Source organism: Chrysochloris asiatica, unplaced genomic scaffold (assembly GCF_000296735.1).
Source record: "Chrysochloris asiatica unplaced genomic scaffold, ChrAsi1.0 scaffold00037, whole genome shotgun sequence".
NCBI lineage: Eukaryota > Metazoa > Chordata > Mammalia > Afrosoricida > Chrysochloridae > Chrysochloris > Chrysochloris asiatica.
The window spans coordinates 708,467-721,420 of record NW_006408555.1 but is presented as its reverse complement, the minus strand read 5'-3'; the positions used below and the strand labels follow the sequence as shown (position 1 = coordinate 721,420).

At 59.6% G+C, this 12,954-nt stretch overlaps 1 protein-coding gene across 1 annotated transcript in view; it reads left to right on the top strand.

Annotated features, from left to right (window-relative positions):
* The first annotated feature begins 237 nt into the window (after positions 1 to 237).
* CDH15 (cadherin 15, type 1, M-cadherin (myotubule)) overlaps positions 238 to 12,954 on the top strand; it is a 13,794-nt gene continuing 1,077 nt past the window's right edge. The window contains exons 1-13 of the mRNA XM_006860103.1: positions 238 to 279; positions 5,212 to 5,370; positions 5,881 to 6,036; positions 7,042 to 7,186; positions 8,303 to 8,463; positions 9,156 to 9,284; positions 9,631 to 9,816; positions 10,311 to 10,564; positions 10,779 to 10,921; positions 11,030 to 11,266; positions 11,367 to 11,606; positions 12,016 to 12,152; positions 12,634 to 12,801. Of these exons, the coding sequence (XP_006860165.1) occupies positions 238 to 279; positions 5,212 to 5,370; positions 5,881 to 6,036; positions 7,042 to 7,186; positions 8,303 to 8,463; positions 9,156 to 9,284; positions 9,631 to 9,816; positions 10,311 to 10,564; positions 10,779 to 10,921; positions 11,030 to 11,266; positions 11,367 to 11,606; positions 12,016 to 12,152; positions 12,634 to 12,801 (2,157 nt within the window). The remainder of the gene's footprint in view (positions 280 to 5,211; positions 5,371 to 5,880; positions 6,037 to 7,041; positions 7,187 to 8,302; positions 8,464 to 9,155; positions 9,285 to 9,630; positions 9,817 to 10,310; positions 10,565 to 10,778; positions 10,922 to 11,029; positions 11,267 to 11,366; positions 11,607 to 12,015; positions 12,153 to 12,633; positions 12,802 to 12,954) is intronic.

Here is a 12,954-nt window from a genome sequence, read left to right as displayed (position 1 = left end):
CCGCCCCGGCCCCGCCCCATCCGGCCCTGGCCCCGCCTCTCCGGGCCCGCGGTCTATTAGAGACCTCTTACTCCTTGCACTTGCGCTGTCACTCATTCAGGCCCCGCCCCTCTCCCCGCCCCTCCTCCCCACGTGCTTTCAGCGGGGGCCCCCTGCCCAGCGTGCACTTGCGCTGTCACTCAGCCTGGACACCGCTCTTTTTGGATCTGGAGCAGGAGGCGCCTGGACACTAGCCTCATGGACGCTGCGCTGCTCCTCGCCTTCGGGCTGCTGGCCCAGGTAAGGTCTCGACGTCCCTAGGGAGAACTTGCCTCTCCCGGCGCCCACCGACAGTTGTACCCTAAGGGGGGACCCCAGCTCTGGAGGCTGCTGGGGTGGGGCAGCGTGCAGGGGGTCTGCAGGTCAGTCAGGTAGGCCCCACAGGGAAGAAGGGTCAGAGGGCAGTCGAGTTTCATGGAATCCCTCGGAACTGGACAGCCATGCCGAAGCCTGGGGGCGCCACACACAGATAGACCGGGGAGCAGACTTCCTCAAACCCTGTCAGAATGGGGGAGAAGTCCACATGCCCCCAACATCTCCCTTCGGAATTCTCTCCTGTGGTCGTGGGTCAGGTTGGCACATGACTATCCTTGGCCTTGGATGGTATCCAAGAGAACACCCCCATGTGCTAAGGAGGGGGGACACTCAGGCAGCTGCAGGCTGAGTCCTTCAGACGCTCCAGTTTTGGAGGTTCCAGGGAACCCGGGTCCCCGCCCACTCAACCCCGGAGACCTGCCTCCAGCCTTTGTGGCACGTGGACCCCCACCCCCCAGTACTGTTGGGACTCTGCAGATAACTTTCCTCTCCACCCCCAGATCTCTGTCAGCTCAGAGAAATTCAAGTGTGGTGAGAGGGGGTCCAGGACTCAGGACCCCCGGCCCCCCACCCCTTCTCCACCAAGCCCATGCCCTGGACAGAGCCCTGGCTCCTCCTCATGCCCAGGGCACTGGGCAGACACTGGTGGGGGTGGAGCTTGGGGCCTCAGGGAACAAGCTGGGGCTTCCCAGCTCCTGTTTGACTCCCTTCCAGCTCAAGGGCTTTGGGCTCCTTCTCTGACCCTCACTAGTCTGCTGGCCCTAGGATGGTGGCAAGACTGCTCTTCAACCTCACAAATTCCAGCCCCAGAAAACCACTGCAGTGTTGCAGCCCCTTCCTTGCCCAGCGTCCACACATGGGGGCTTCCTCCACCCCCTCCAGTTCTGAAGATGACCCGGCTCCATGGCCATGCTCAGATTTCAGTCCTGCCCCACCACAGCCAGCCTTCTGCACACAGACCTGTGGCTTCCACACTGGGATTCACTTCAGGAAGGTTCCAGTCTCCTGCATCAGCCTCACCTCAGCTCAGGGCAGTACTGCCCCGTGGCCTGGACTCCACCCAACCAGCACATGCATTCTTCTCCCCTCACAGGGATGTTGGCATTTCAGCAGACCCGGGGACATTCTGCTAAGAGCTGGAGTCTATCCACTTAGCTTTCTCTCACCCCTCCTAGACAGCTGGAGTGGTGGGGGTGGGGACCAGAATGGGGGCCTAGCTCCTGAGTTCCCTTCTATCCAGCATGACTCAAATTAGCTCCGGTGTGAGAAGCATTTTCCTGTCTTTCTGAAATATGTCCGCCAGGACCCTGGCCCCCTCCCCCACTCAGCTCAACTTTCAGAATTCTGTCTGCCTTCTCCAGCCACACAGCCACCCCTGGCTACCTCCTGGAGCCTCCATCCTCCACCTCTGTGGGCTCCAAACGCAGGTAGTGCAGGCCACTGGGACACGGGGCTGCTGGCAGCGCCCCTTACCTGCCCTGAGACCTCAGACAAGGCACTGACCTTCCCCAGCCTCTCAGCCCATGAGCTCAGGGGACCTCAGGGACGCTGTCTACTCCCTTCTCCAACCCACACCTGGGACCTCACCCAGGAGATGGGGATGCGACGGAGGGAGGGCGTGGGTGATGCCAGTGAGCCCTTTGCCTCAGTGTGGATGAAGAGACCTGGCCTTGGGTAGTTCTGGGACTCCCTAGCACGTGTGCCTGGCCCCAGTGAACACCCAGTACCAGGTGGGAGGTCAGCAGGTAGAAGACTCCTAGCCTCGTACTCCCTCCAGGGGACAGGACAGCCCCAGGACTGTTATGGGGGCTACAGTTTCTCCCTGGAGCTGGGAGGTGGTCTGCTGCCATCTGAGTGGGAGGAGACAGCTGCTCCCTCCACCCCCTTTCAACTGAAGCTATGGCAGCTGGAGGGGGTGGTCCACAAGGGGCATGTGAAGGTCTGTGCAGGGCCAGTCTGACAGCTGGCCCATTCCTGGCATGCCTGCTTCGACCCGGGCGTCCAGGAGCTGGGGGCCCAGATTCCAGCAGTAGGGGGAGAGACTGGGCCTCTCCCAGATCCTGGGGGCAGGCCAAACCCCATCATGGCCCAACACCTGTTCCTAGAATCTGAGAAATCCAGGGTTGAGAACAGCTTTCCTTAGGGCGGGCCTTCTTTCAAAGTCCACAACCCACTCCTGTGGGGTGCTACAATTGGCCCTCCCCAACTGTCCACATGTGATTGGCCCCAGTGCCCTCAGGGGCCAGGACCTGCTGCCTTAGGGTGTCTTTCCCTTCCCATTCCTCAGCCTGGAGCCCCACTAAAGAGCAGCCTTAGGGGTCCTCCAGGACCTGCTGACCGGAAGGGCAGGGCCGGTTGAGGCTGTGTGTTGGGGGCAGGGTTGGAGTTTGCCCTGAAGTGGGTCTGGGTCAGACAAGGAGCGGGCTCTGCTGCCTCCAGCGCCTTGGATCCAGGGGCAGCCTGATAATTCCTTGTTCTGAATTCAGGACCGGCATGGAGCTGGGCCTGTTGGGTGGGCATTTCGGGACCCTGGGTGTGGATGAGGCAGCCTGAGGACCTGCCTTTCTCCCCAGTGATCAGAAATGGTGCCAGCTGTGTGCTATGGCCCGCCCAGTGCCCTCACACACTGGGTACCATCCTTTGACCCTGGCCCGGCATCTGTGGGCAAAGATTCCGATGTCCCTGTAGGCAGGACTCAGAGCTGGTGGTCTCCAAAGCCTCCAGGGACTCATGTGGGGTGGTCAGAACTCAGGCTAATCCAGTGGGTCTGCAGTGAATGTGGGGGTCTTCGTGAATAGCCCCTTGGGGTGATCCATGATCCCAGAGATTAGGAACTGGGCTTCATTATTCAGGAACTGAAAGGAGTGTATCCCAGGGCTCAACTCCAGAGCAGAACTCTTGAGGCTTCTAAACTTCCACAAGGTTCTTTGCCTCTGTTGGTTAAGGGCAGGGTCAGGATGGGTTTGAGGATGTCATTTAGAGTCAGGAAGTGGCTTGGCAGGGACATGTTACTGTATCCGCTTGGATCTGTTTCAAGGACACTTTTGTCCCTGTGTCCAGGGGGCTGGGGGTCTGGGAGCTGGCAGTGCTGATATGATTTTGGCCAGGATACTGGCTGTCTCCTGCTCTCTACTGTGCCCACCCCCCTCCACCAGCCTGCCCCACAAGGTGAGTGGGTGGGGATGGGGAAAAGATCAAGTACCACAAAGACCCCTGAGAATTGGAAGTTGCCAAGGTCCACTGGCCTACCTCCGCTGACCACAGACTTCAATCTGGGTACTGCCCACTCAAGGAACTGTGGCTTCTGCTGACCTCTTGAACTTAATGCCAACAGCCCAGGAACCCCCAAGTTCCCAGACTCTGCACCGGCTGCACTGGCCCTGTGCCAGGCTGGGGGCACGTCCAAAGCAGTAGCCAAGCAGCTGGTAGGAGGAGGGTGGTGCCCCGAGGTCTTGGCAGCCACATTGGGAGTCCCAGGAGGCTTGGAGCACGGTGCTCTGTGGGCTGGGACCTGGCCCCTGGAGTGTGATTTAGCCATCTCTGCCACTTCTTGTGTGTGGCCTAGGTTCCCTGAACCTCATTTTCCAGAGCTCTGAGGTGAGGGTGCTGCCCCTTCCCCATTCCTAGTGGGGCTATGAAAACTGAGAAGGAGGGAGAGTTAGAGATGGGAAGGGGGAGGTAAGGACAGAGAGACAGAACAAGGGATACACAGACGGGCAGACAGATGGGGAGAATAGGACACACAGATGCTCAGCACAGGGCCTACCCATGAAGTGCTCCTAGCCCCCCCTCCTGCCCCCCACAACCTGGTAAGTAGGTCTTTCCCTGGCAGAAGTACCATCCAACCTGGCAGGAACCCGGTTCTTGCCAGAAGCCCCCACTAGGCCATCTGCTGACCTCAGAGCCCTGGTGGAAGGCCTGGGCTCCCGCTGCTGGTGGTCTGAGAGCCCACTGGAGGCAGCCGATGTAGTTGGAAGATGCTGTTTCTGCTGCTTATTCCCCGAGCTGTGCCAGAGGTCCTACTGTGCACCACTACAGGCTGCCTCCGGCCGAGGGCATATGCCTGGCCAGTCCCTCAGCCAGCCCACGGTAAGAGCCTAGGGTGGGAGTGTCTTCCCCTGGGAGTGAGGTGTGGGGGGCACATAGCTGCCTTGCCCCTTCCTTCCCAGGCCTGTCTGGGCTGTGAGGGACCATGAAGACAGGACACCCAGGCTCAGGCCGTAGGGAGCGGGAGGAGATGTCGCAGCCGTAGCTGGGTTCCAGGAAGGGGTGTACTGGGAAGAATTGTACCCAGATTCTACAGCAGGGCCCCAGGCTGTCCCTTCATCCTTTCCCCCACAGCCCACACGGTAAAACAGCCATCCGCTCCCGGAGGCAGCTCACTTAGGCTCTGCCATGGTCCTGGCCTCTCCCACCATTGCTCCCCCGGACTGGACAGCATCCTGTCTTAGCCCCTCATAGGACCCCTCGCAGCTGTGTTAACCATCGTTCTGATCCCTCTGTGCCTTGGAGCCTTTTCCACCCACTTCTGTGCATGACTAGCCGGGCAGGCCAGGGCCTTCAGTTAGCCACTTGGCAACTGAGCTTTCTCAGGACCTAGGACTTGGTCAGCGGCAACCTGGCACCTTGGGTCTGCTGAGAGGGGGTGTAGAAACAGGCATCTCCCTCCCTCATTCAGCTACCCAATGGTGCATCCTGGGCTCCTGTTGAGGGGAGGAGACAGTTGCCAGGCAGCCCTGGAGGCATTGCGGCCTGTTGGCTAGTTAGTGGGCCAGCCTGCAGCCAGCTGTACCACCCCTAGGAGCCCTCAGGAAGCCTAACCTGGAGGTGCTATGTGACTGTTTGTTCCTGCTATAGGGTCTCAACCTGTCTACAGGGGTTCCTGGGCCCCGGAAGCCCAACACCCTGTTCCCCTGGCGCCGGACGCCCGGTTCAGGCCGTGTGCGGAGAGCCTGGGTCATCCCTCCCATCAGCGTGTCTGAGAACCACAAACGTATTCCCTTCCCGCTGGTGCAGGTGAGGCGGGCTGTCCCTGAGGCCCCCTACACCCACGTGCTAGTCTGGGTCCCTCTGTCTTCAGCTGGAGCCGGGACACAGGGCTGCCCACAGGATTTGATAATCCACCCAAATTATCCGCAGGGCCCCCACCCTAGGGCTGTGTGCCTGGGCAAATGCTCCCCAGGTGGCACCCCCAGTGGGCAAGCCCTTCCCCATCCCCCACCCTCAGTAGGCCAGGAGCTGTCTGTGGATGGGACTTTTGTCTGTTTGTGGGAGACAAAAATACAAACTGCTTTCCGGGACCTGTAATGTATATGCACACCCCAAAATCTATCTCGAGAGACCAGGGTCCAGGTACCCTAGTCTGGTGCCCTGGGAGAAGGGCTTTAGGATGGAAATCCCTTAGGGTAGAGCTCCCACGGCATTGTAGGGTTGCTGTCCCCAGCCCTGCTTTTTGCTGGGAAAGGGGACCTAGGGGCTGTGTGTGTTCCCCTCATGTCTGGGCCCACTCCCACCCCCCTGCCCTAGATCAAATCGGACAAGCAGCCGTTGGGTGGCGTCATCTACAGCATCCAGGGCCCAGGCGTGGACAAGGAACCTCAGGGCATCTTCTCCATCGACAAGTTTACTGGGAAGGTGTTCCTCAATGCCATGCTGGACCGTGAGAAGACTGACCATTTCAGGGTAGGCTACTGCCACCTTCCAGGGCCCAAACTGCTTAATGGGGGTGGGGGTGGGGACCTAGGACCCAAGGAAGCCAGCATTCCAGATTATCTCTACTCAACAGAGGAGTAAATGGAGGCCCCAGTGAGGATTAGCTCTGGGCAGAAGGCTTTCTTGATGTCAAGGTGTGCTCCCAACAGCCCAAACCATCAGACCCCTAAGTTACAGTGACTCCCTGTTAATCCTGGTTGTGTTTGACACGAATGTGCTGGGTTGTCATGAAGAATCCCAACAGCAGGGCCGTTCTTAATTCGCGTGGTGGGCCCTGAAGGGTGATGGGGGGGGGGGGGGGATTAAGGGCCAAACTCCAACTGAGAGCCCGTGGAGCCTAGGACTGTGTCCAAGATCCCTCAATGAATAGGGGCCTGTCCACCCCAGCCTGGACTCTCAAATCAACACTCTGGTTCTGGCCTGGAACAAGAAGAGTTCCCACCTTGACTTGGTCAGAAAGTCAAATCTCCTCTGTGTAGCCGAAGTCTCCCTCCAAACTTTCAGAGTGAGCTGGTTCCTAACACAGAGAGCTTTTAGAGTTTCTCTTTTACCTGGGATTTATGTCATGCCCATTCTTGAAAAATAGAGTTATTAAGTGCCGCTGAGTCGGTTCCTACTCACAGCGACCCTGTATAGGGTTTCCAAGGAGCAGTCTTGAGTTAAAAATCTCACATACACAGGGGAATTCAACTTCAAGAGGAGCCAAACAATACAGAGAAAGGGAGAGAGGATGCCCAGCAAGAGCACCCCTCCAGTTGAGCATTAAATGTAGTTGGGAGCTTCCTGGCAGGCCAGGCAAGAAGGGAAACATGCTGGCAAACCTGCCAGCTCAGAGAAGGCAGGCTCTTCAAGTGCCGTAACACTGCCCAGGCCCCAGTGCTGGCTCGCATGGATTTAGGTTGGCCCTTTGCATGACCCTGTGGGGACCCAGCAACCCTAGAACCACAGTGTCTGCCCTGTTCTCTGTCTGACCAGCTAAGAGCCTTTGCCCTGGACCTGGGTGGATCCACCCTGGAGGACCCCACAGACTTGGAAATTGTGGTTGTGGATCAGAACGACAACCGGCCAGTCTTCCAGCAAGACGTGTTCACTGGTCATGTGCTGGAGGGCTCTGCCCCAGGTGAGGGAGGAGGCCTGGCTAGGGGAGGGGGCTCTGGGCAGGTTGCAAGTTTATAAGTTCCCTTAAGTCAGCATTCTGAAGGTCCACCCAAGAGTCTTCAGGACTTAGGGAATGTCCACTTCCTATTTCTGGCTTCCCAGGCTGCTGGGTCCCAACTGAGGACCTTGTGGTTAGCATCCCAGTGCTTAGCCCACCGTGCCACCAGGGAGCCTTGTTTTTATCTTTCATAGAAGCAAAATCCATGAAACAAAATTAACCATTTTGAAGTGTACAATTTGGTAGTGCTTTAGGATAAGCACTGGACTGCTAACCACAAGGTCGGTGGTTCAAACCTACCAGCTACTCTTCGGAAATCCCCTATAGGATCGCTGTGAGTTGGAACTGACTCGACGGCGCTAAACAACAAAATGACCCATTCACAAGGTTGCACATCCACCATCTCTGGTTACAAAACATCAGCATCACCTCACACTCAATCCCACACCCCCTTGTCAGTCATCTTGAGTCAAACAGGACTCTGAAGACAAAGAGGACACACCCTTCTGTCTGTCCTAAGTGTGTGCAGGTAGGAACCAGCGCATGCCAGCTCCCAGCCACGTCTACATAGGCCAGAGCTGGGATCTATGTTAGGGATTGGCTCAGGGTCCCTGCAGTAAGCGCCTCTGACCTCTTGGTCTCCTCTGCTGCTGTAGGTGGCTTTGAAGAGCAAGGCTGATGCTCTCACGGTTCTGGAGGTGGTAGGTTTGATTCAGCCAGCCGCCAGGCTGACTCCATCTGGATTCCGTTTCTCCCAGCTTCCGGTGACTGCGGACCATCCTTGGTGTTCTTTCGCTGCTTGTCGATGCCTCTGCCTCCTTTGTCCCATGGCCGGCGTTTGTCTGTCTCTATATCTGTCCTTCCTCTTCCATGACACGTGTCACATAGGGTCAGGACCCACCCTACTGCAGGTGACCTTACCAACCTCCAAAGAAAGACCTCCCACTTCCCAGTAAGGTCACAGGGCTCAGGGTTTTGATGCATCTTTGTTGGTGACACAGTTTGATCCACAACATCCACCAACGTTTGTGGTGATGGCTCTTCGCTGGGCACCAGCCCCCACATGTCCTGTCCTTCCAGGCACCTTTGTGACCAGGGCCGAGGCCACGGATGCGGATGACCCCGACACAGACAACGCGGCTCTGCGGTACTCCATCCTGGCACAGAGCGAACCGGAGCTCTTCAGCATCGATGAGCACACAGGCGAGATCCGCACGGTGCAAGTGGGGCTGGACCGAGAGGTGAGCTTATTTTGGGTGCCTCATGTCCAGTTCACCCCAGTGTACGCCCCACACCATAGGAGGGGGCGCCGAGTTCTGCAAAACACTCAGCAGCTGTGGGTTATGGACCCAGTCTCGGCTCAGCCAGCTGCTGTGCCTCCTGGGTTTCAGTTTCCCCACCATGGTTAGACGTAATGACTATACTAACCTTGTAGGTTCTGTGAGGTTAAGGTCGAAACAGGGCGTGAAAGCCCTCCGCCAGCCTGGCCCGGGCAAGTGTCCACTGGCTACCACAAAACAGGCCCTTTGGCAAGAAGAAGGGCCTTCCTTGGTAGCCTGCCATCTGCCCTCTGCACATACCTCCTCCCACCAGGACCCCTCCAACCCTGTGTGTTACCACCTCCAGGAAGCCCTCCTTGGTCTCCCTAGGAGGACTGTCTCTCATTCTGCCAGTAAATTGAGCTCCCAGGGCCAGGGCCCAGATGGCTGCCCTGTATACAGTAGGTGCTCCTTAAGTGCTGAGGCTGTCCCCCTACCCCCTTAGATGGGCATGAGCCCGTGGTTGGCCCTCATACTGGGCCCCCGGGATGCCTCCCCTCATGCTACGCTTCAAGCACTTTACCCATCTGAGCCACAGACCCTGCAGGGCCTCGCAGGGGGTGACCCCATCTCGGGATCAGCAGCCCTGGCCCTCACAGCAGCATCACCTACAGGTGGTGGCCATGTACAACCTGAGCCTACAGGTGGCCGACATGTCTGGGGATGGACTCACAGCCACTGCCTTGGCCATCATTACCCTGGATGACATCAACGACAATGCCCCAGAATTCACCAGGGACCAGGTACCGCCAACCCCTCCTTTGCAGCTCCGAGCCCTCTGCAGGGAGGCTTTGTGGCAACAATGTTCCCATCAGAGCCCAAGGGCCACAAAGAGCAAGGTGCTGCCTAGGGCCACAAAGAGCCCAGGAAAGCAAGTGGACCAGGGGTAGGTGTCCCCAGGTCCTCCCAGGCATTATGGGTGGTACAGATAGAAGGCTCACACAGACCACGGGGGCAGTAATTTACAAAAGCAAGCTTGTGGGGAGGTCCGCACCCAGGAAGCTCACAGAAAGGGCAGCAGTCAGATGGGAGGTTGGGGCAGGGGAGCCCAGCACAGCTGCCGGCTTCACCTGCCTTGGCCTCCCTCAGTTCTTCCTGGAGGCCACGGAGGCTGTCAGTGGTGTGGACGTGGGCCGGCTGGAAGTGCAGGATAGGGACCTACCTGGCTCCCCCAACTGGGTAGCCAAGTTCACCATTCTGGAGGGCGACCCTGACGGACAGTTCACCGTCCGCACCGACCCCAAGACCAACGAGGGTGTCCTGTCCGTGATGAAGGTGAGCGCCCCCAGGACCCCAGCACCCACTTATGGCATTGAGTGAGGGAAGGACATGGGGGTACCCCTTATCCTGGTCCCGCTCAGATGGTCTGTGTGGAATAGAGGGAAAGACCGTGGCTGTAGCCTTGGGATTAGGGCTGAACACAATTCCCCAGGGCCTGGGCCGGGGGGCTGCAGAACTCTGCGTGTGACTTAGTGCGTTTTCTATCCGTGTAAATAGCTGTAAAAACACAGTGTGTGCCAAGAGTCACCCTGGGATTTACTACTTTACACCCTACTCACTGCTGCCATTTTTCTGAACAGTTTTTGTTCAAAGTTAAGAAAGGGAAAAAATAAAGTAGGGGTTCTTGGGACAGACCAGTGGACGTGGGCAGCGGTGCCAGCCTTCCTTACTGGAGCCGCTAGCTGCTTTCCAGACCTGTGATCCCTTTGGGCCCCCATGAGTGGCATTGCTGAATCCTGAGTGTCCATTGCCTCTGTTCGGTCCCACAGCCCCTGGACCATGAGAGCCACGAGCACTACCGGCTCCTGGTGTCAGTAGAGAACGAGGTTCCTCTGCAGGTGACTGCCCCCAGGGCCACTCGGAGCCAAGCCATGGTCAGCGTCCACGTGCAGGACACCAACGAGGCCCCCCTCTTCCAGGAGAACCCGCTCCGAACCAGCCTGGCTGAGGGGGCAGTCCCAGGGACCCCTGTGGCCACTTTCTCTGCCCATGACCCTGACACCGAGCAGCTGCAGAGGCTCAGGTGGGAGAGGTGGCGGGAACTCCGGGCCTGTGACGCCCTGTACCCCAGACCTGGAGTTCCAGGAATGCTGAGGGGCTGTGGGCCCCACCCTTGAGGAACACACGTGTAGTTTTGAGGGTCTAGGGTGTGTGTGTGTGTGTGTCTTGGGGTTTATGATCACATTCCCAGGGCCCCCAGTGCAGGCTCAGGCCTGTCCCCTTCCTTGCCCAAACAGCTACACCAAGGACTATGATCCCGAGGACTGGCTGCAGGTGGACCAGACCACAGGCCAGATTCATACCCAGCGGGTGCTCAGCCCTGCCTCCCCCTTCCTCAAGGACGGCTGGTACCGAGCCATCATCCTGGTCAGTGACAATGGTGAGCTCGGGTCATCAGGTGGGGTGGAGGCAGGGTCCTGGCAGGGAGCGCTGACCTAGGGCTGCTGGCCAGGTGACCCACCAAGCTGACCTAGCCCTGCCCCTGCAGCCTCTCCACCGTGCACCGCCACCGGCACTCTGTCAGTGGAAATTCTGGAGGTGAACGACCATGCGCCTGTTCTGATTCCCCCCACCGGCAGCCTGTGCAGTGAGCCAGCTCGAGGCTCCGGGCTCCTCCTGGGGGCCACGGATGAGGACCTGCCCCCACATGGCGCCCCCTTCCACTTCCAGCTGAGCCCCAGGAGCCCAGCGCTCGCCCAGAACTGGAGCATCAGCCAGGTTAACGGTGAGGCCGGCGGACGGATGGGGAAACCTATGTGTACTGCAGGTGCAGGCCGGGCAGAGAGGGAACCCGGGAGCCTGGCTGACAGTGATCCCCTCCCCAGTGAGCCACGCACTCCTGCGGCTGCGCCACCGGCTCCCCGAGGGCGTGCACCACGTCAGCCTTCTGCTCCGCGACTCGGGACAGCCGCAGCAGCAGCGCGAACAACCGCTGAATGTGAGCGTGTGCCGCTGCGCCCTCGACGGTGCCTGCCTGCCCGGAGCTGCCGCCCTGCGCTCTGGGAGCACCGGTGTCAGCCTGAGCGCGCTGGTCGTCGTGCTGGGCAGCGTCACCGTGCTTCTCCGTGAGTGCCCGGGCCATCCTCACTACGCCAGCCAACCCCCCACTGCGGACCAGACCTCCCGCCTGGCTCCTCCTCTCCCCACCCCCACTGTGTCACCAGTCCTCCCTGCCCCTCCCCTCCCTCCAGGCGCCACACCGCGGGCTCCCGAAACCCGATGTCTAAGGACCCGTTACCCTCTCCGGGCCCCCAGCCCCAGCCCCTCGGCAACCAGGACCCGTATTCTGCCCTGTGCGCCCCCTCTCTTCCCACCCCCGACGCTCGCTCGCTCCCTCCTTAGGTGCTCCAAGACCCTAGATGACCCCACCCCACCCCCAACTTCCGGAAGTCCCGCCCCTTGGGCCCCCCGGAAGTCCCCCTCCCTGGCCGTATGGTCTCAAACCAGTTCGACCTACCCCTACTCCATGTCCAGTGCTCATCGTGCTGGTGGCTGTCCTGGCGCGATGCCAGCGGAGGTCGCGGGACAAGGGGCTGCTGTACGGGCTCCAAGACGACCTCCGAGATAACATCCTGAACTACGATGAGCAGGGTGGTGGAGAGGAGGACCAGGTGAGGGATAGGTGGGAGACAGTTGAGGCCAGGAGGACCAGGTGATGTTTGGAAGGCCAGTGGGGCCCAGAGAGCCAGGTCAGCGTGCTGGAGCGTTAGGTGAGGGCCTGAGGGTCAGATAGACCTGATGTTCAGGTAGGCCCAGGTGGGGTCAGGAGGCCCCGGGGATTGCCTGAGGGCCCAGGGGTGGGGGAAAGGCGAGGAAGGAGCTACAGGGGCAGGGGGATTGGACTCGGTGGGGGTGGGAAGTAGACTGGGGTGTGGGGTGCGGGTGTTTGGGAATCACTGAGTTTTGCGGACTGTGGTGAAGAAGCACTCTGGGCTTCCATAGGCGGAACCCGCACTGGCCCAGGAACTAATGGCTCTGGAAGCTTCCAGAAGTTTTGGAATTGCTTTCCCGGCTTCCTATCCAGGGCTCACTCGGATTGGTGGAAACGCCTTTCGTGGTCTCGGGCTCAATCCCATTACCCCTTCCACACAGGACGCCTATGACCTCAGCCAGCTGCGTCACTCCACGGAGCTGGCGGCCCTAGGCGGGCCTCTGGGACGGCCACCGCTGCGCATGGACGCCCCTTCCGGCCGCCCGCCTGGCCCACCACCCCTCCTGCTGTCCACCAGCCCCACTGACATCGCTGGCTTCATCCGTGACGTAGGTACTCCAGGGGCCGCGCGTGCGCACAGGTGCCCAGCACCATCTGCGGCTGGGTGGGGTCGACGTGCCGCCTTCGAGGGCAGCGATCACGAGGGAGGGGCCGGCCCGGAGCGCCTTCCTGCGGTGTCATGTTGGGGTGTGGCTGAGGCC